The sequence below is a fragment of the Malurus melanocephalus genome, unplaced genomic scaffold (assembly GCF_030028575.1).
Source record: "Malurus melanocephalus ecotype Western Australia unplaced genomic scaffold, MMel_1.1 scaffold_316, whole genome shotgun sequence".
In the NCBI taxonomy this organism is placed as follows: Eukaryota; Metazoa; Chordata; class Aves; order Passeriformes; family Maluridae; genus Malurus; species Malurus melanocephalus.
This window is the reverse complement of record NW_026623548.1, coordinates 154,329-176,386: the sequence shown is the minus strand read 5'-3', so window position 1 is coordinate 176,386 and position 22,058 is coordinate 154,329. Positions and strand designations below refer to the sequence as shown.

Sequence of the window (22,058 nt, the reverse complement as noted above, 5' to 3'; positions counted from 1 at the left end):
CCAAAACCCCTTCCTGGAGAGCACCACACACAGGACAGGACAAATGCTGATGGATGTCATTGGCACCATCTTCAACGTGAACACTGCAGATCCGGACATTGCTCAGGGACACAGGGAACTTTTGGGATCCACTGCTGTCCTCTCGGGGAAAAGGCAACTGTGCTGCCAAGAGGGGAAGGGGCACAGGCAAACCCCAAATGTCACCCCACCGTCCCCCAGAGGGCTTTCCTGCTGTGTTGGACCTTGGATGTGCAGCCTGTGGGAACCCCTGTGAATTCCAAAAGGTGTCCTGGGGGGTTCCCAGCTTTCCCTGGCCACGCTGRGTGCTGGGCTGAGGCCTCCCAGGGCAGCAGGAACTCACAGGGGAGTTTCTCCTCACCAGCACCAAAGACTCCACCCAGGACAAGCAGCACTGGAGGCAGTGGGGACACCCTCCCCAAACTGGAAACAAAGGGAACACAGCATTCCCTCGGGGTTGGTCTCAAATCCCAAAATCTGACTTGGACCCTGGGTTGAGATTGTGCRGAAAATTGATTGGACCAGGTCCAGTCTTTTCCAAATTTGGCACATCCAAGGCTGTGCTGGTGCTCTGGGTGACCCCAACACCCACAAGTGTGGATGTGGGCAGCACCCAGAGCTGTCCAATTCCCCCCCCCCCAAAACTCCTGCCAGAGGGATGAGGATGCACCCCGAGCACCCAAGGCTGGCCCCTCTTGCACCCCTGGCAACAGCAGCCATGGGGAAGTTTGTGGTGAGCAGCAGCTCCCACACTTCCTCCTGGGCCAGCCCTCCTCAGGGTACACAGAGTGATCCCAAAAGGGGCAGAAAGGGCCCTGCTGGCAGCTCTGCACCCCTGGAGCACCCAGCACCTCTCCCGGTAGGTTTTCAGGGAAACTCTGGGTGTTTTCTGTCAGCTCCTCTGGCTCTTTTACAGCACAGCTGTACCTGGCACTCAGGCAGCTCCTCRTGCTGGGGCTCCTGGGAGCTCTGTCATTCCCTGGATGCACTGGAGAGAGGCCCAGGACAACAGAAGGGAGCACAAAACCCCAGGAATCTCACTGACAGGAATGGGAATGGGAATGGGGACGGGGAGCCCAAACCTGTTCTCAGCTACCCTGGGAATCACCACCCCCATTCCCAACCTCGCATCCCTGCCAGGAATCTTTCTGGATCTGCTTTCAAAACGTGTTGGAGGGCTGGCGTCTACTCCAAGCTTTAAGAACAAGAGATGGATTTTAGGATTGTTGCCTGAGGATTCCCTACCCTACTTCACAACGGGAATTCCTCCCTCCCTCTCTCCAGGATCATGCCAGTACYGACCTGGGATWGTGGAAGGCGTCCCTGCCCRYGGAACAAAGGGAGCTTTAAGGTCCCTTCCAGCCCAAACCATTCTGGGATTCTGACTCCTTAAAGGCAGAGTTCTGCATTGAGGACAGACCCCTCAGCATTCCTCACCCTGTCCCCACAAGCTCCTGCTCCTGGAGCCCCCAGACCCCTGCAGACCACCACCACCACCACCACAGCGCCGGGCTCTCAGCATTTATTTCTCACAGAACACCAGTGCTCAGGGTTGCAGGAGGTGACATGCAGGGCAGGCATTGCCAGACAGGGGGGCTGTGAGTGATTCCACGTGGAGATTCCTGTAGTGTGTACGAGACTAAAGAGCATCCACCTACCTCTACAGGGCCCTAAGTGCCAGCTCGGACAGGAGAACTGCTGTGTTGCAAATGGACAGTGACAGGAGAAACAAGTGCAGCTACTCTACACACATTGCTTCAGAAACCACAAAGATATGCACAAACATATCACTCTGCACCCCACGGCCCCTGAGCCCAGAGGGAACACTGCTGCAGTGCTTCTGCTTGGGCCTCCAAGTCAAGGTTCAAATTCACGTGCCTCGAGCTGCTCAAGCCCTTTCCTTGCAGGCAGCCGAGGATTCTGCACACCCCCAGAATCCCTTTTCTTTTGGCAAGAAGAAAGAAGGCCTCGAGCTGCAGGAATGAATGTCTTGCATCCCTAATGGTTTGGCTGATTCCAGGGATGGCCAAGTTCCAGTCATCGCTCACTGTATTGCATAAATACCTACTGGAAAAAAGGATCAGAGACGGCAGCGAGCAGCAGCTCTGCATCCATCAAAGTCATTCTGGTGCTGCCCTCGAGGTTCCACCAACATCCCCACGAGGTCCCAAATCCTCCTGGGAACACTCAYGGCTGTGCCATGGAGCCCACCTTGGACACACATGATGGACAGACCAAAGAACAAGGTCAGAACGTGGGCTGGGTGCATTCAGCAGGCCTGGAAAAGGGCCAGGAGCTCCTCTTCTGCTCGAGGAGTCTTTGTCATCGCTGATGTGGCCCCCAGAGTCAGCACTGCTTGCCACCCCACGAGCCCCACTGCTGCTGGTTGTCTTTCCCAGGCCCATAAGGATATTGCCAGGCCCAGAAGGATGTTCAGAATTGGAACAGGAGCTCTAGAAACAATCAGACTATAGAGGTGAAGCGATACCTGACCCAAAGATTCAGACCGGAGAAGACAACAGTGAAACGGAGAGACTTTAAAAACTATCRCCTGCATGGGATAGACATTCAAACCAAACCAAAGAGACACAGCCAAACACAAACCTCACAATACTGTAAGGACAAGCAACTTCCTGCTCTGGAAGAGGGGGGCTCATCCACATTCCACATCGGGATCTCACTGTGTTGACCTTCTAAGGCAAGGCCACCACAGAACGAGCAGGATGTGCAGATCCTTCCAAAGGACAACGCTCCTGACCCTGCCAGATGCTCCTGCTGGGCCTCGAGTACCAAAGTGTCCCTGTGCCTTGGGCCAGGATGGGCAGGCAGACGAGGGGAAGATGCTGTAGCACCAGTTTCCAAGTCCAATGCAGTTTTCGATGCATTAAGCCAAAGGATTGTCACCAAACTTGCTTCCCACGCAAGTTCTGCAAAGAGGGTAAAGCTACACTCCAGCTGCTTCTGTCCCCAGGCTGCCTTTGGCACTCACTCCTTGCCTGAACTGTAAATCTTCTGCACTGTGGCTCGGGTGAGCTCCAAATCCTCCGGGTACCGAATTTCCAGCTCGGTATTTGCCAGGTAGTGAAGGCCGGTGAATTCAGAGAAGTAGCGGCCAATGTCGGGGTGAGGGATCTCCCGGGGCTCCGAGTTGTACTCCAGGTTCTCTGTGAGGGAAGGGAAGGAGCAGTYATCACCACAGGAACACCAGTGAATCCTGGGCCCCTCCCAGACCTTGTTTGTGTCTCTAGAAACACCAATTCCGATGTTTTGAATACTAAAAACTCCCTAATTCGGGGAGATGTGCAGTGTGATTGCTCACAGAGCCTCACCTCCTGATGGCCCCACTGAGCAGGGGCTGGGAACGGTTTGATGCATGAGATTGCCTGGCATTGGGTTGGAGCAGAAGAGAAGCTGCTGCACTCAGCTCAGCTGGGATCCCTCACAGCCCTTGGGGATCCATTCCAGGAGAGATCCCCCTCAAATGCTCCAGGGTGAGCCCACCTGCACAAGGCTGACCTGGCAGAGGAGCCAAGAGCTTCYCCCCTCAGCCTGTGCTTCCACCACGCCTGGTTTGCAGCCCTGTCTCCAGCAAAACAAACTTCCCTAAATCCAAACTTCCCCAAGTCAAAGTCCTTAAGGACACGTTGATCCTTTCCCACAACAGCTCCTTTCCTCCTTGTTCTACAAGATAACCAGGTCAGGCACAAGAGTTAAACAACACTAAACCCCAAAGGTGACCCCTAAACACTAAAGCCCAAAGGTGACCCCAGCCAAGGGCTGCTGTGCTCTGCAGTGTTGGTGCAGAGCAGGGATCAGGAGAAAAACCCACAAGCAACAGCCCTGCAGCATTCCCCAAATGATGTCATTTTTTTCCAGCACAGTGCCAGATAAAACAGGTAGTATTATCTATTAAAAAAGAAAGAAAAAAAAAAAAAGCTGCATAAGGATCAAAGGCTGACTTTGGGCAGGGCAGGGATGAGCTGGGATGCAGAGACTGTCATTCAGGAATAATCTGTCCCTGAAATCCAGTTCATTACAGGGAGCACGGAGAATTCCTATTAATCCATGCTGGCTCTTTGAAGCTGCTGCATGGCAGGGTGAGCAGCCAGCAGCAYCAGAGCTCTCCATCCCTCAGCAGGCTGGTGCAGTCCTAGAGGCTTGCAAAGGACCTTTGGATACTGCACCACTGCGGAAAATGAGCTGCACTGCTGAGTGCTCTGCAGCAGCATGGCTGAGCTGGGAGCTGTGCACAGGGAACTGCAGGGATGGAGCTGCAGGGATGGAGCTGCAGGGATGGAGCTGCAGGGATGGAGCTGCAGGGATGGAGCTGCAGGGATGGAGCTGCAGGGATTGAGCTGCAGGGATGGAGCTGCAGGGACGGGGCTGCAGGGACGGGGCTGCAGGGACGGGGCTGCAGGGACGGAGCTGCAGGGACGGGGCTGCAGGGACGGAGCTGCAGGGACGGAGCTGCAGGGATGGAGCTGCAGGGATGGAGCTGCAGGGATGGAGATGTGGCAATGGAACTGCAGGGATGGGGCTGAAGGGATTGATGTGCTGGGATGGGGCTGCAGGGATGGAGCTGCAGGGACGGAGCTGCAGGGATTGATGTGCAGGGATGGAGCTGCAGGGATGGAGCTGCAGGGACGGAGCTGCAGGGACGGAGCTGCAGGGACGGATATTCTGGGATGGGGCTGCAGAGATGGATATTCTGGGATGGGGCTGCAGAGATGAATATTCTGGGATGGGGCTGCAGGGATGGGGCTGCAGAGATGGATATTCTGGGATGGAGCTGCAGGGATGGGGCTGCAGGGATGGGGCTGCAGGGATGGAGCTGCAGGGATGGAGCTGCAGGGATGGATATTCTGGGATGGGGCTGCAGGGATGGGGCTGCAGAGATGGATATTCTGGGATGGAGCTGCAGGGATGGGGCTGCAGGGATGGATATTCTGGGATGGAGCTGCAGGGATGGGGCTGCAGGGATGGGATGGATGTGCAGGGATGGATATTCTGGGATGAGGCTGCAGGGATGGCTGGAACAGCAGGGATGGATGAACAGCAGGGATGGCTGGAACAGCAGCTGGCAGCTGGAACAAGCTGACACAAACGAGTTCAGCACAAGGTGGGAGCCTCACAAAGGTGCTGACAAACAGTTTTGAGCCACAGATCTCCCTCCTGTGCTGTCACAAAGCAAATCAAACACAGGCARGAGTGGACAGGTACCAAACTCTCTGCATGACACAGGAGTTCTGGAATTAGCCACAGTCAACCCACAGATTTACAGGAAGGCCTCAARCTGAGGTTCATTTATCTATAATAAGCTTGCTGTTATTTCTGAGCTGGTGAAATTGAGGATTTGTTTAGGATTCTTCTATTAAAAAACTCTCACTCTMTCCCCAGAGTCAAGTCAGGAGGATATGAAATAATCCTTCCCAAACGATCTGAGGATGTGTTTTAGAGAGGATATCAACAGCCAGGCAGCACAAACCCTTCACTTTTCCCCAGAAGTATCAAAACTCTTGTCTCCTGCACAGAGATAACAGTGTCAGCCTACCCTGAACAGCACCGTGGGACCAGCCAGGCTTCTGTTTGTTTTCACATCATTAGACAAAAGATAAGTGATGACTCAGCCCCAGCAGCACTGGGGACAATTACCTGATTAGGTAATTAYCCAGATGCATATTTTAATATCAACCCATGGCACACAAGAATTTCTGGTTTTTCAGACTCTCTGAGAGGCCAAGCCCTGCCTAATCTGAGCCATCAGGTTTTGCTGAATTAATCCCACTTCATCTTTTTGGGCTGCTGAATGTAAAAAGGCCACTCTCAGGACAGTGGGAAAGAGGTATGAGTGTCCCTTCCTGTAAAACCACCTCTGGTCACACCCAAGGGACCAGACAGTGGAGGGAGCACCCAGAGAAGTAGCATTTTGGTCAGGATTTTCCCTCCAGCAGCTTCCACATCTCTTAGCAAAACACTCTGGCTGTGCAGCTGCCCTGCCTGAATGGCAAACATGAGGCAAATACACAAACAGGAGGCAAGTACACAAACATGAGGCAAATTAACATTTTTACAATATCCAGAGCCACAGAAGTGCTTTTCATTTGTAATTTTCTTGAGAACTTCAGTTCAACAGCTCTCCCTGTACCCCAGCCACACACCCTGACCAAGAGTTTCCTCTTACGGTTATGTTGCATAAAGAACATGTGACACAGAGATTTCTACACTTCTCTGCACTCATCAAGAGACATTAATTTTTGTTCTGGTTAAAGGTGGCACTAAAAGCCAGGTTRTTGGTGTTCCTTGGGATCCTGGCACGTGACAGTGGCCAGAACCAATCCTGTGTGCTCCCTCACCAAATCCCATTTCCAGGTCCTGTCCAAGCACAGCTGTCAAAGCTGCTGACAGACCTTCAACCTTCAGCAAAAGCTGAACTACTTTTTTCAGAGCAGCAATTAAGGTTCAAACCATAAGAGGGCCCAGAACACTTTCTTGACTAGTGGGAGATGACACCAGAACGGGCCTCCATGTCCATTCCCAGCAGTGCTGATTTCATGGAGAGCAAACAGAGCAGGCCACGACTCAGGATCATTTTCCTTCCTACCTCCACCTTTACAACACTTGCTAATCACACTTRGTTAATAATTTAATCATCCCTTTGTCCTAATATGGACAGAGAGTGGACCAGGAGCTCCTGCTCACCTTGGGCAGCGTATCTGCAGGAGCCATCCTCCACCAGGACGTTGTAGAAGGGCTGGTGGGGGCCGTGGGGGAGGCTGTGCACGTTCATATTCCGGATCCACTCGTGGCCCATCATGCAGGCRGGATCCCAGCCATAAATCACACAGTTATAGCCATACCTGATCAAAGAAATTCAGTTGAAAACACCAGAGCCAGCTCTTTTTCCTTGAGATTAATACAGCACAAACAGGAWAGGAACCCCCTGAGAGCTGGCAGGAGGAGGAGAGGAACAAGAGGAAAAAAMAACAATTCAGAAAAACTTTGTGTTTGTAACTTGAGGTGAAGGGAAACAACTGGATAAACAGACAGGAATAAACAGCTGAAGACAAAGGAAAAGCAAACGTGAGCAAGAAAGAGAATGGGAAAGAGCTGGGATGTCAGCAAGCAGAAGAGAAAACAAGAAATAAGGAGGGTTCAACAACCACTGGGTTGTGCAATTATTTCTGAGCCCATCACACAGACAGGGTAATCCCAACACTGAGAAGGAAGCCATACTATTTCCAGAATGTTTATGGGATTGATTGTGAGGTGTTACAGCTATCACTGCTGATGCCCCTAAAACATGCTCTGGATGCTTGGGTGAGTCAGAGCAGTGGCCAAAGCAACCCAGGGCAGGCAGGAGCACAAATCCTCTGTGTGCAGGAGGAGGGAACACAGTGAAACATCCACAAACTGTCCTGGGCATATCAGAACGGATTCTGTAATTGACTCTGTTGCACAGTGAGTTCTGTGCTCTGGGCATGTCACCTGTGTGACAGGGGATGACTCAAGACAGGTCAAGCTGTCTGCAGTGCAAACATTTGCTCTCTCCAGGCACTTACATGGAGCTGCTCCCATTTTCTCACACAGGATGGACACACACACCCGGCACTTCCCTTCCTCCTCGGCACCAAACACCTCATTCCTGCCAGCACAAACCCCTGTGCTCTGTGGGTGCAGAGGCTGGGGAAGGCTTCAGGCTCACCTCTTGTGTTTCATGATGAGCCCGATGGAAAAGCAAACCTCCTTGTGCTTCTCGTCCGAGCGGTGCTTGACCTCGGGGCCCAGCTCCTCCTTGCGCCGCTCGATGTGCTCCAGGGTGTGCTGCACCAGGTACCCCACAGCCCCATGCTGCGATGGGTCCAGGGCCTGGATGTGCTGCAGGATGTCCAGAACCTTCCAAAACACGGCAGGAACAGGTTCAGGGCACGGCCCTGCAGCAGCACAACACTCACAGATACACACAGATACACTGCTGGGTATGAGAGCCAGGCCTAAGACCTTCCCTCACAGGGCTGCTCCCTGCTTCCCACACATTCCCAAGGATTTCTTCATCACAGCCTATTTCTATTCCTTTTCCCTTTGTAAAGCTTCCAGCTTMCAAGGAAAGGCACTGGCAAGCACAGCAGCTGCTCGAAACAAAGCCACACAAGTCCATCACATCCCAYTTAGTGACCACAGCCCACCTCTCAAGGTTTCTGGTTATGACAATGCAGTTCCCAGTGTCCCAAACTGCTGCTGGAAAGTGATTCCAGGTGACTTCTGCAGCTCTTGAGAACTAATATTTTAATTTAAAAGGACTTCTCAGCATGTCTGTGAGAGAGCCAAAACAGGGCAGCACTGGAGGAAATGGAAATAACCTCTGTGAAGTTTCAGCATGGAACAGGGAACAAGACAGAAAAGCTGCTGGTCTCAGGATGACTAAAGAACACAAAGCAAAGCAGCGAGCCCTGCAGATCCAGAATTTCAGTCTCCTAACACCCTCTGGCATAGCACCAGAGCATCTGCTGCCAAGTTTGTTACAGGCAGGCAATGAAAATTTAAATTTTCCAGTAAAAGTAAGGGAAAAAATCCAGCCTGTTGTGTAAACATGGTGGGAGAAGACACATCTCTGTCTCAACATCAAATATCTCAAGTCCCAAAATCTGACAGTTTGGCAGCTGGCAGAAGGATTGTCTCCTTGATGACGTGCTGGAAGGTTTGGTCATTAAGTTCAAAGCAGCAGCAGCAGAAGAGGAATAGAAAACTCAGGCTGTTGAGCATGAACAGCAGCCAAAAATGAGGAAAATCAATTAAAAAAAAAAAAGAACAGGTGCCTAATTTATGAGAAGAAACACAGCTCAGGCTTCTTGGCCACTTTAATTCTATTAAGAATGAAGGATGTGAAAATCCTGAAAACTCCTAAAGGAAGGGGAAGGAGGTAACCACAGATGCCAGAGATTCTTGTGAATTTTATTTACTGTTATTTACAAATATTTAGGGCAACATGATGTGTAGCTCTGCAGAACTTTTCAGATTTTCTACCCCTATCCATAAATCTGGCAGACCCTGTCAAAGCTGGTACATTGTGTCCTGTCAGACACAGAGCATCCTCTCTGCTGAGCTACAATCCTGCCTGACAGCCTGGAACGACTGGATGCCATCCTGAAAAATCCAAAATTGCCTGTTTCCATTGCATCTGCAACGTGGTGCAGAGAACTATGGGGAAAACTCAGTCCTGGGGTTGGGTTATGTGTTCTGAGGGGCAGCAAATGTGAGTGTGGTGCTCTCCAAACACATCCCAGGGCACCAGGAAGGGGCAGGAAGATCTTTCAGTGTTCCCTGTTTATGGCCAGTTGGCATTTGAGCTCAGTGAATCCTTCCCACACACAGTTTTTTATTGCTTTTCTAGTGTGGTGACTCTAAAATTTGCTGCCATAAGAAAGGAAGGCCAAGTTTGCTCCTCAAAGGGAAGGGAGGCAGCTCCTCCAGCAGTCCTGTTGCAGTTATTTGGTGGGAAGAGCTTTGCTTTCTGCTCAGCTTCCAGCCAATATCCCTGTCCCCTTCCCAAACCTCACAGGGGGAAGTGGCACAGGCTCCCCTGAGGCAGCACARGGAATTCTGAGTAGGGAACACCTCCTTGCTGCAGTGACACACTAAAAAAATCTGACTTTTTGAGTTACAGGCTCTTCCCTGTGCCTTCCCCTGATTCAGTGAAAGCCTTGGATGATCCACACAACCTATAAATCTCAGCACCTTCTTTCCCACACTCCCAAGATAACAGGACTGGGTTTGTTACATTGAAGGAAAAGGAATTCCAAGGACAGGAATATCAAGTTGCTTTCTCACAACAGCCACAGATTGCGTGGCTGAGATTGGGAGAACAGCTTTGGTTTTATTTATAAAAGATAACTTCCTGCAGTTTTCTGATAAGGCCACTGCTCCTTTTGCAGGAGCCCAGCAGGAGTTTGACCACAATTCAGGCACAGAGCAAACAGGATTCTCTTGTAACTCAGTGCAYGGTCTTGGTTGTAAGACAAGCTGTAAATCATAAATTATGCCTCAAGGCTGCTCCCAAATCTCCCCTAGGACAAGCAGGCAAGAATCATCCACTCTCCCTGCTTCAGATTGATTCCCTGCAATGTGAGAACTCCTCCAACTTCTTTTTATTACAGCAACAACTCGTGGCAGACTGAAATGCAGGCCCCAAAAATCAATAACCTGGCATTAACAATGCTCAGCCTGCCCCAAAACATTCCCCCCAGTGCCCAGGTACCTTTTCTGGCCAGATTCCCAGGTGGAAGTACAACCTGGCCTGGAGCATGAGGTGCTGCACATTGTCTGGATACATGGCCAGGTACAGATCCAAGGAGTCTCTCAGGAGCTGGTAGGACTGGTCAGTGCTCTCTCTGCCAGCAGAAAAGGAACTCRGCTGTAAGGCTCTGCAACCCCTGTCCCCAGGGCTCTGAGGGACAGGGGGAGCCMCCCAGAAATGATGCTGCAGCTACAGGCCTGCTCACAAGAGTGATTCCAGCAGGGATTGTCACTCACCACATCCAGCCTGCTCACAAGGAAAAAAACATTCCACTTTGCCCTCCCTCTGGTGCTATTCCCCTTGATCAAACAATGCTACACAGACAACTCACTCTCCAGGCCATTTCCTTCTGAAATCTGCTTTTGTTCCCCTGACACCTCAAGCAATCCTTTCACTCCTGTGAGTCTGTGGCTGCTTGGGAAAGGGATTATCAGCAGCACTGGAAAACAAAACCCAATGTTCTACACACAAAAAGGAGCTCCGAAACTGCTCACTGGAACACGGGGGTTGTGCTTATCACATAACAAAAGGCTCTGCTCTTAAGGGATGGTGGATCAGCTTTTCAGAGAGGAAATAAAATATTTTGTCTATTTTCCTGAGGGGGACTTTACTRAAGTCAAAAAACTTCCTGAGGAAATTTTACTAAATACTTTTGCTTCTGCTCAGATACAGGTGATAAAAAACACCCAGCCAGTGCCCTGTGACACAGAATTTTCASGATCTCCTGGGCTGAGTGACACCTTTTGGAAGCACTCACTGCAATACCATGAAGCAGCAATGTTGGATATGCAGATAATACACCCTGGGTCCCTTTCTTCCAGGGTCTGGAACCTCAACTCACCGCTTGCCAAGGTTCAGGAGATTCCCCACCATCCTCTGCAAGACCTCCTTGGAAGTCACCACTCCATAGAACTCCTCTGTCACGTGGTGCCCGATCAGGTACTCRCACTCCTTCACCGTCAGCTGCTTTCCCTTCCCAAAGGCATCGATGTAGGTGTAGTCAAAAATATCTGTGCTCCTAAAGAGGCAACAAAGAGACCAAACTGTGATCAGGGGCCTCGTGGTAAGGCAGGATTTGATGTTTCTGTCCTTCCCTCAGCACTTCCAACCTGTGTCCTTCATTCCTCAGCTCCCTCCTAAACAGATTGCCTGCTACCTTCACTCTTTTCCACAATCTTCACATCACCTCATGGGTACATTATTTCAGGAAATGGGTTATTATTCAGCAGCAGCAGCAGAGCTGAGTTCTAGGAAAACTTCTCTAGTGATCTAATCTCTCCCTCTGTATAGCTCATAATTCCAGATGGGAAATAATGGAACATTCTCACATAGGCCTGAAGCAGGAAATCTGTTTCCATTTGAGTTTAGGAAAACTTTCCTAGAGGTCTGATCTTCCCTTCTGTGTAGATTATAATTTCAGATGGAAAATAATAGAACATTCTGGTACAGGTCTGAAGCTGTAAATGTTTTCTGTTTTTTGTCACTGTGAGCACAATTTCAAAGTTCAGGAGGTCACTCACCCTTCCTTCCCTTGACACCATCGCAGTAGGAAGTGGCTGGGAAAGTTCACCGGCTCCAGTTTGACTCCCAGCTGCCTGGCAATGGTTAAATAAAGCACAGACAAACTGATGGGAATTCCTGTCCTGCGGATCAAAACCTGGGGGAGGAAAACATGACAAAAACACAGGTGGGATTTAAGAAAAACATGGATTTCAGTGGTTGGTTTCACAGATGAAAACACATCTCRACAGAATATGCACTGAAGAATGGCAGATTTATTTAAGAGCTGTTCTTCACACAATTATTTGTCTTGCTATGTTCAGACAAATCAAGCATCTCAAGTCCTGCAGCCTCCCAATTTTTGCCTGACACACACATACCTGGTGAATGTAGGAATTCAGGGAATTGTAGTAATCCAGCTCATTTCCTTTGTATTTTAGCTGCTCATACAGCACACAGTTCATGGCATCAAGCACCTGTCTCTGAAGCTCCACTTCTGGAACGAGAACCTCTCCTGGAAACACATGCAAGRGAATCAAGACTGAGAGAACAAGTGCACTCAACCTTCATTCAATGAAATCTTCACATGGACAGGCTCAGTTTCTTCTTGAAAGCCAGAAATTTCACAGTGTTTRTAACACCAAGGAGCAAGATGCTGTCTGACCTTCGGAAATTATAAACAGGCACCTTCCTACTGATGATTTTCTGAGACTGGCACAAAAGAGGTTGTTTCCCTGTCCCACAGATATCAGGGCTATTAAGATTTCAGATACAAATGGGAAAAAAAAATTCCCCTCCCAATCCTTTTGGCCCAGACAGCACCTGACAGACTGAACCCCGGGCTATTGAACAACTGATTCCTGAATGGTGGCACAGGTAAATGTCAGAATTTTGTTTGCTGGGGGATAAAAACAAAACTCTTTAAAGCTGCCACAACTCCACAGCTGTTTCACCTGTGCAGAGGGGCAGGGAAACTCTGCAGGGAAGCACTTTTCTGTACAGTACCTGCCTTGGAAGCCACGCTGGGGTGCCTGGGGTTCTTGGTCCGCAGCACTTTGCGCACTTTGTCCGTGATATCGTCCACCTGTGCCTGGACACTYTTCAGGCAGATGTCAGACAGGGGGTTACAGTACTGATCGATCAAAACAGCACCTGCAAAAAACAAACTGCATAAGAAACACCACTTCAGTTTTTTTCTTTGYTTGGTTTTGCCTGCTCTGCATTCCAGGCATGCAGCAAGTGATTGCAGCAGAACAACAGAGCTCTGTGCTTGAAACCTGCAGTCATCTACTGGATTTATCACACCAAATGCACAGAATGAGCTGACACGATCAATTACCAGCTGAATTCAGTGTTCCCCTCTCCACCAGGCTGAAAGGGATCTGTGCATTTAGCAGGGATGCTGCTAGGCCAGGTTTAATCAGCTCTGCGGTCACACCGCAGCCCCTGGCATCCTCCCAACTTACAGCGGTTTTTATTCAGAGCCTGAAATAACTTCACTCAAACTGCTGCAGTTCTGATTTCTCCCTGTCACATCCTCCATGTCATTCTTGTTCAGTTTTTCTTTGCCTGCTACGCTCATCTTTCTCTTCCACACCTGCTCTCCATGTTCCCAACACAAAACATGAAAGAACAAACTTTCATGTTCCTCCTACCCAGGCCTCTGCAGGAAAGAAATTCCTTTTCACAGAACCTTCTCCTTTGTCACCACTGCTCTCTCCAAAGCCTGCTATTGTCCAGCATTTGGAATCAGCTGTAAGGTTTTRCATGGATCATACCTCTTCCAGCTTCCCACACAGCTCTTTCAGCACATCCACGACAGGCCTGTAAATCAAGGAATTTAGCAGGGCCCCAAGCCATGTCTCCTTTTTGTCCCCTCAAAGTATTCCCTGTGCTGACCAGGTGAAACTTCCCTGGTCAGAAAGAAGAAACTTCCCTGGTCAGAAAGAAACCACCTGCTGGTGCTCCAAAGGCACCTCCATGGCAGACAAATTACACATATTTATCACACACATGACTAAGTCTCATAATTAGTTGTATTTTTTCTAGAAAAGGCCACTTTTTGCTTTCCCTTCTTGCCCTACCAACCCCTCCTTCAAAGGCTGTTGCATTAACCAGAACCAGCTTTGGTATTACAGACTCTTCCCTGGGACATTTYGGAGTGGACAAAGAGGAAGGGACACTCCTGCAGCCACTGGCAGCTTCTGAGCCGTTCAGAAGACTGAGAAGCAGAATAATCCACCAGACTGAGGCTGTGAAGAGCAGGAAAAGCAGAAGAGCGAGCTTTTTTTTTCTTCTGAGCAGGTGTGTGTGCCCTCCCACCATGTGCCTGAACCTGCATCTATTTCCATCAAGYATCAGTTTTTGAGACAGTCACAGCACCCATCACACCACATCAATTCCTTCTGTTTGCTCCCTGTCCTTCTCTGAGGAGCTCTTGGGAAAGGGGAAAGCAGGGAGCTGACAGGGAATCAGCTCAGCTGAAAACAGTCCAGAGCCCACAGCAGCAATGTCAATCATTAGGATGTTGAGCTACACTCATTTTCTCAGCACCTTGCTCAAGATTGCAGTGTTTTTACCATTTTCTGCCTTGCTTCCCAGCCCAGCTGTCCATGGGYAATTCTTCAAGCACACAGCACTGACAGGACCTAACGCCATCCTGACATTTTGATGCAGCGCTGCTGTGGGATGGGAAGTATTCCAGGCACATCCAAAATCCAACCTGAATTCTGAGCCATTAGCCAAGGGCTTGCTGGAATCTAAGCTAGGCAGACTCCTTCCCAGTCAAACAATGATGGAAAGGTGTCATTAGGTGTTCTGGCTGGGCTTTCTGCCAAAGACTCACCCTCCAAAAATGACTGCCGCTCCGTCGGGCGCTGCAGATACTCCTTCAGGTTTTTTAATATATTCTGTTGCCGTAGGAAATACAGAATTTTCTTTGCATAGTACTTCCAGGTGAGGCCTTTCCTGCACAGGTAAACACAAGAAGAAGCATTGGCCTAAACAGGTATTTGAAGGGAGAATAGTTGACTTAAGTTTCCCAGGGAATATGAGTTTACAGTTTAGACTACTGTTTTTCTCAACAGGTATTGTCATTGAGAGTCAAATGAAAAGGGAAATGCTGAGAGAAAATTTATCACAAAAAACAACACAACTTGCAAAACATTGCTCCTATCATTTCCAATGTTCATCCTATCACTGAGATGYAATTTTGAGAAGATGCATTATCATGGGAAACAACACAGATCGTAATTAAAGGAGCTCAGGAATATCTGATTAAAATCCTCCTCTTTATTCATAAAACATTACCCTCTGTCTGACTGCATCTCTCCAGAGTCAATCCTAAAGCATCCTCTCAGCATTAAAAATAGATTGATGAGGGATATGAATGGGAGTCCAATAGCATTCAGAAGAAAAACAAAATTCCCCAGAGAAAACCTCTGTTGCTCTGAAAAGGCAGGAAGAGATCAACAGTTGGTCTGTAGATGACACAATTTCTAAACTTTTTACAGCAAAGCTGCCTCACTTTCTAAAGCCTCTCCATTCTCCRGGACAGCAGGGAAATCAAACCTCATAATTCTTTATCTTCTCCCAATAAACTGGGATCCTCAATAGGGACAACTGCTTTATTGGGATACCTTCCAGGGAAATGATTTAGCCTAATGCTCCTGCATGGTGATGGCTGCAGCTTAATCAGGGTGTAATTAGCATCAATTCTGTTTTATGRGGAGGCATTTGGCCAGGGCAAAGCCACAAAAGCTTTTGAAGCAGTTGTCAAATGAGAGMTGCTCAGGCCCAGCTCAAATAGAGACAGCAATAAAATGGTGGAGAAAAAACAAAAACGAGGTGATTGCCATKGCAGTTGGGTTTTTTCAAGCTCTATTAACAGTCCCTCTTTCCAAAGCTGTTAGATCCCATTAAGAGCAATCTATCACAGCTTTGTGTCRCACCAAACCCAGCCTGGTTTGGTGGTACCTGCAGAAAAACCTTGCAATAAAGCAGGGATTTACTYATCTTGCCCAGTGTTAATCAAGGTGATGAGATTACCCAGGCAGATGCAAAGCAGGAGTTCTATTTCACCTGTCTGAATAATTTACAGGATTGTAAATTTTGCAGTGGTTGAATTAAACTCAGCTCTTATTTGCAGATAAAAACTGTACCTACTCCAGCTCTGAAAAGCAAAGAAAAAGCTGTAATTTCATGGTTCAGGGAGTCATGGTGGCAATCCTGAAGGATTCCTGTTTCCCTCTGGTGCTCCGGCATCATCCTGCAGATCAGTTCAGCAAACTGATTCAAGACTCAATCAAAAATGAACAAGAGGATGGGAACTGCTTAAGCAGAGCTGAGGGGACACTGGACATGTGCCAAGAGATGCCATGAACTGGCAAAGAAATCAACAACAAAAAGCAACACAAAATCAGAAGATCTTCTTCTTGTGAGATGAGGTTTCCATGTTTTTTTTCTGGAAACACTCAATCTGTTCTGCAGTCAGGCCTTGGCAAGCCTGGGGGTGTTGTTTAATTAAAGACCAAGGACAGAAGCTGAGGTYAGGCATTAACCACAGCATTCTTCTCCTTGAGCTGCAAAAGAGGAAAATCCCTGGCATTTCTCACCCCTCTCTTACCTTCCTTCCATGTTCAGGATGCACATCAGCTCATCCTCAAAGAAATGGCTCGGGCAGCCCAGAGTCTCAATGTCACTGAATCCATCACAGGGGACCTGCCAAATCAGACAAGGAATTATGCACAGCACAAAAGATTCTTCCCTAACTCCATAAAATGTCTCAAAACCAATTTTGTCCTGGTTTTTGTTTAAATTTAGGCAAGATCTTAAAAATGTCCTGCCCACCACATAGTTACAGTCTGTACTCATGGATTTATTATTCAATTGAGAATTCCAGGAACATCCTACAGCAATTTCAGCCAAATTCTACAGCATTTGAGGCTTTGATGGTGAGTTCAGGACCAGCACAATCACACTGTATGCACAATGGACACAAGCTCAAAGTAATTTTAAAGTGGAATCAACTTCTGCCTGTGGTTGACCAAACCTCTACCTACAACCCCCTGTGCAGGAGATTAATCCTGGCTGAAGGGATAAAGAGGCACGAGCCTTTATTTTTTGCAACAACCACTCRTGCATCTATATTCAGAGCAGCTATTTTCTTCCAGAATCCAGAAGTACTTTTTAAACTTTGGTTGAACTGTAAAAAAAAAAAAATGGCTCTCAAGGTTTTTCACTATAGAATATGGGCTCATCTATGGTTTGAAAGCCTCTTCTTGTCAGTTCTGAGCAGGGAACCAAGCTGCAGTTTCTGGCCCCACAGGAGATGAGACTCATTATTAGGCCTTTGGGTATTGCTTAATGGTCTCTCCAAAGTCTTTGCAYACATCATTAAAACAGGAGGAATCCAGGAGTTTATTCTCCCTCTTTTTTCTCTGACAATTCTCCATGGACAAATGTCTGGCTGCTGCAAAACAGAGCAGCCAGGGGACAACGAACACCCACCTGGCTCCACTGCCTTCCTTTTTCATGTTATTTTTGCACAGAACTGAGGGAGGGGGGTTGTTTAGTGCCTCTCGTGTGAAATTTTCAATTTAGCCAAAATCACAGGCACTATTGATGCTTTATTCACAGAATTCCAGGTTGACCCAGCTGTACAGCTTGCTAAAATCCACAGCYACCTTCTAAGCAAACAGCCAAATAACTCCTGTTCCATGTGCGAGTCAATCTCAGACATTCTCCCCTTTTTCCCACTGAACACAAAAGCACCTCGGGGTCAYGGCTGGCTGAAGGACTTCAAAAACACCCTTTCCAGCCGAGTGGCCCTGCTGTGCCTTGCTCCTGGTTTCAAAGGCCTTGTGACAGCTCTCAGAACTCGTCCTTGCACAAGGTCTGCAGCGAGGAACTCGGCAGCTGTGCTTTGTGTCAACAAACTCAGTGGCCTTCACAATTCCCAGAGCCAGGGCTGAACTCGCAGCAAAAAGCAAAGAGCTTTCAGGGCTGAGGCAATCACAGAGTGTGCTGCACTCTACACACCTCTGGGGCTTGAACTCTCTCCCCTTTTGGCTGATTGTCACACAAAGTCAGGAAATACAAAATCTCTGATAGCGCAGTTGAGGCRATGGGGAGAGAGGGGCAAAATAAACAAAGAAAAAGTACTGATCACCATCCATGAAGGCAAATTTTTGAATCATTATATAATCATGGAATATCCTGAGCTGGAAGGGACCCACAGGGATCAYGCAGTCCAGCTCCAGGACCTGCCCAGACATCCCAAAATCCCACCACATCCCTGAGAGCATTGTCTGAACACTCCTGGAGCTCTGGCATCCTCAGGCATCCATGCCCATTCCTTGGGCAGCCTGGTCAGTGCCCAGAACCCTCTGAGGGAAGAACAACCTTGTCCTAATATAAATAATAATAATAAATAAATCCTTAAAAAGGCAAAACTACCTGAGACAAACAACTTTCAGATAGTTTAGGAATTTTTTTTTAAGACGTGGATTTTTTTTCCTGATGTGACCGCTCAGCCAGCATTGAGGAAACAACCTCAAGCTGTGCCAGGGGATGTTTAAGTTGGCTATTAGGAAAAAATTATTAATTTAATTAATTCAATTATTAAYTGAAATGTCAAGCATTGGAACAAGTTGCTTAGTGAAGTGGTGGAATTAGTCCTTGGAAGGGTTCAGAAGATGTGCAGATGCGGAGCTTAAGGAYATGGTTCAGTGGTTGGACTGATTCTGGAGGCTTTTTCCAACCTTAATGATGCAATTAATGATTTTATTAATAATTATATTATTATTAATCAAACAAGCTGCCAGGCTGTTGCACGCACATCCTTTTAGAGGAGGACTCACGTGCTCTGAGAAGAACCTTTTGGAGAAGGAAGCTACAATTCTTTGGGCTTCCAGCCCCGCGTTGTGCCGTGCCTTGTACTCCTCCAGCCAGCTGATGCCATCCGTGTGGCTGTAGTACTTCAGCAGGGATGGCCACCTGCAAAACACACACAAATCCACAGCAGCATTAAAGTTTCACATCCCTGAGAACCCCTCCAGAATGGAAATTGTGACCACGTGACAACTGAGCTGAGACAGTGCCCAACTTTAAAGGATTGTATAAAACTGCCTCCAACATCAAAGCACAATCCCCCTGACTTCAGCTGTGTTTTAATGATTTTTTAAAAGCAAGCTCTCCTGAAACCTTCAGAGGCTCCCACTCCAGGATTTCAATATCTAAACATCCTAAAYGCTTCAGTTTCATAATTAAAAGAGTTTACCACAAAGAAGGATCACGTGGAAGCCAACCTGGCACTGAACAGAAGGGGAATTCTTTGTCCTGCGTTCTTCCTACCACCTCAGGGAGCTCATTAAAAGGCTGCACAAAGMACAGCTCCCTCCACTGCCCTTGCTGGTGGCAACATCTACTGGAGAAAACAGAATCCTGGAGTCGTATTGTGACAGCCAAATGCTTCTGCAGTTTGGGTTCGAGACAAGAAATAATTATTTGAAGAAAAACCAAAACACCCTCACAGTTGTCTTGTAAAAAACCTTCCCTTACTGAGGTTCAAAGTCCACACACTTCACAGCTTACTCAGAATTTCAAGGTTCAGCTAAAAATCCCATTTCAGGTCATGTTTTGGGGGCTGTCAGCAGCACCTTTTTGAAAAAAGTGGGTGTGTGGTGCCACAACACAGCTTTGTGCTACCAAATATGTGCCAGCACCACGACTCCTGCTGCTCTGAAGGCACCAAGATCATTTGTGTGAGAAACACGAACAAGAATCAGCACAGATGGAAATATTTTGAAAAGAAAGCTGAAAGAAATGTTTCTTTCAATTTGCAGGGGCATTTATTCCACATTTTGAGATGCTGTTCATTATTACTGGTTTATACACTACATTTTCCTTCAACTCCATGGGATCGTCTCAGGTTCTTTTCAGATTATGTAAGTATATATTGATAAACATATTCCATTTTATAAATAGCTGGAAGGCCAAATGCTTAAATCACTAAATTCTTCTGGATTCTTCTCAGGTTACATATGTCTATATTTAATTTGCTAAAYACAAAGAAGGCCAAATATTGAACTCACTCCTCTTGTACAAAAATTATTACCAGTGTCCAAACCACACTGGGAAGATATTTCACTGCTGGTTAATAATAAAACTCCCCTGCAATTGCCTTCACAAAATAAAGTCAAACAACCTCACATTACATAACARCCTCTCTCCTGATGAATCCCTGGCCTTTCAGCTACTGCTGAAATGCAGCCACCTCACAATAACCATCACAATCCTTTATTTTGGGAYGAGAAAGGAGAATTTCTGGGGTTGAAGCAATATTGAGAATTTTAGGAAGATTAAAGTGCCATTCCTCAGGATGGAATCCAGCCAGGACGGCAAGGTCAGCGTGAAACCTCCTGCCAAAAATTCCATTATCAAGGAGAGAGGAGGAGATGTGCGACTCACCCACCACATCCCATTCCAGCTGCTGGATCCCAACCAGGGTCAAACCTGCAGGAATTCCAGCCACTGAACTGGTGCAAGCCAATCCCAGAGCCATGGCTTGGTGGGCTGGGGAAGCTGTCATTGTTCAGCAGTTTTTTTCCATGCAGTGAGAAGAGAATAAGCCCCTCATTTGGGCTGTAGTGGATTTTAGGAGCCAACTGGCAGTTGGGGAAAGCAATTTTGCTGCTTTTTCTGTGCCAAAACAAACAAAAGCAGGTAACAGATGAGCAGGTGCTGTCCTGGAGGCTCCAGGGATAAGTGGAGGTGGCTGAAACCAGCACAGCATCGCCAATACCAAACCCACACTCGATCCCCAGCTAAAATACAAAGTTTCATTGAGCACAACAACCCGAGGCTGCCCCTGGGGGAAACAAAACAGCAGCAAAATCCCATCCTAGGGATTTAGATATCTGTGMAAACAGCTCTCCCCAAACCCACACGAATAAAAGCTCTCTGCTGTCCAGCATCAGTCCTGAGATGGGTCTTGGCTGCTGTTTTGAGAGCTCTGGAGAGGTCAGGCAGGTCAATCCACAACCCCAGAGCAGGCACCCACTGCCAGACTCCGGGCTGGATCTGGGAATGCAGGGAATCCACGTGTCCGGTGTGGAAAGAGCTGCGAGACTGATCTCTGGCCAAGGGGGATCAGGCACAGACTGATCCCTCCCCACGGGATTTGGGAGGGGAAGCAGCCTTGAAGAAGTCCTTGGAGAAGTGCAGGACACCTGCCCGGAGAAGCTGTGGCTGCCCCATCCCTGGGAGGGTTCCAGGCCTGGCTGGATAAACTTGGAGCAACCTGGGACAGTGGAAAGTGTCCCTGCCCCAGGCAGAGGGTGGGATGAGATGGCTTTAAAGCGCCCTTCCCACCCAAACCGCTCTGCGCCCCCAAGATTCCCCTCAGAGCGCCGCAGGTTCATCCAGCCCGTGAGGAGCTCACCACGGAGCCGGGAGGGCACGCAGGGACCGGGCGGTACCGGCAGCACCTCCATCACCCCCGACACACGCGCCCCTGCCAGGCCCGGGCGGCTCCGGCCATCCCCGGTGCCCCMAGCCCCGGGAGTGCCCGTTCCCTCCCCTCCGAGCCGCGCCGGGCGGGCCGGGCCGTGCGGCGGTGCCCACCTGAGGCGGAAGCGCTCCCGCCACACCTTGCCGCGGGGCTGGCACGCCTCACGCAGCCGGCGGCAGGTGCAGGACACGCGGCCGATGTCGGCGGCGCCCAGCACGTCGCAGCAGAGGATGAGCTCCAGCAGCTCGCCCGGCAGGTCCGTCAGGCCCGTCCCGCCGCCGCCGCCAGACCCCGCCGGGCCCGCGGCCTCCGCCGCCATCTTGSCTGTTTACCTGCGCTCCGGGGCCGCCCGGCGCTTCCGGGGAGGGGCGGCCCGGGGAGCGTCCGCCAAGTGCGGCCTCCGCGCCGGCCGAAGAGCGGGCCAAGGGAGCGTCTGACAAGTGACAACCGCGCGGGATCGGGATCGGGATCGGGAGCGGGATCGGGATCGGGATCGGGATCGGGATCGGGATCGGGATCGGGATCGGGATCGGGATCGGGATCGGGATCGGGATCGGGATCGGAAAGGGGCACAGCGGGAACCTGACAGTGTGTATCGATATCGGAAAGGGGTACACACAGAGTATATATTGATACGTGTCAATATCTAAAAGGGGCGCGCGGAGGGGATCTATCAATGTGTATCAATATCTAAAAGGGGTGCACAGGAGGGGATCTATCGATGAGTATCAATATCGG

General features: G+C 49.1%; 1 protein-coding gene across 1 annotated transcript; it reads right to left on the bottom strand.

The window, feature by feature from the left end:
* Window positions 1-1,525: 1,525 nt before the first annotated feature.
* Window positions 1,526-21,645, bottom strand: FBXO21 (F-box protein 21). The gene is made up of 12 exons (XM_057377439.1): window positions 21,434-21,645; window positions 18,670-18,805; window positions 16,434-16,528; window positions 14,655-14,776; window positions 12,815-12,961; window positions 12,190-12,323; window positions 11,830-11,966; window positions 11,151-11,327; window positions 10,271-10,403; window positions 7,721-7,911; window positions 6,718-6,875; window positions 1,526-3,182 (listed from the first exon to the last, which is right to left on the bottom strand). Exons 1-12 carry the CDS (start codon window positions 21,637-21,639, stop codon window positions 3,004-3,006), a joined length of 1,815 nt encoding a protein of 604 aa, XP_057233422.1. The 5' UTR covers window positions 21,640-21,645; the 3' UTR covers window positions 1,526-3,003.
* Between the last annotated feature and the right edge of the window lie 413 nt (window positions 21,646-22,058).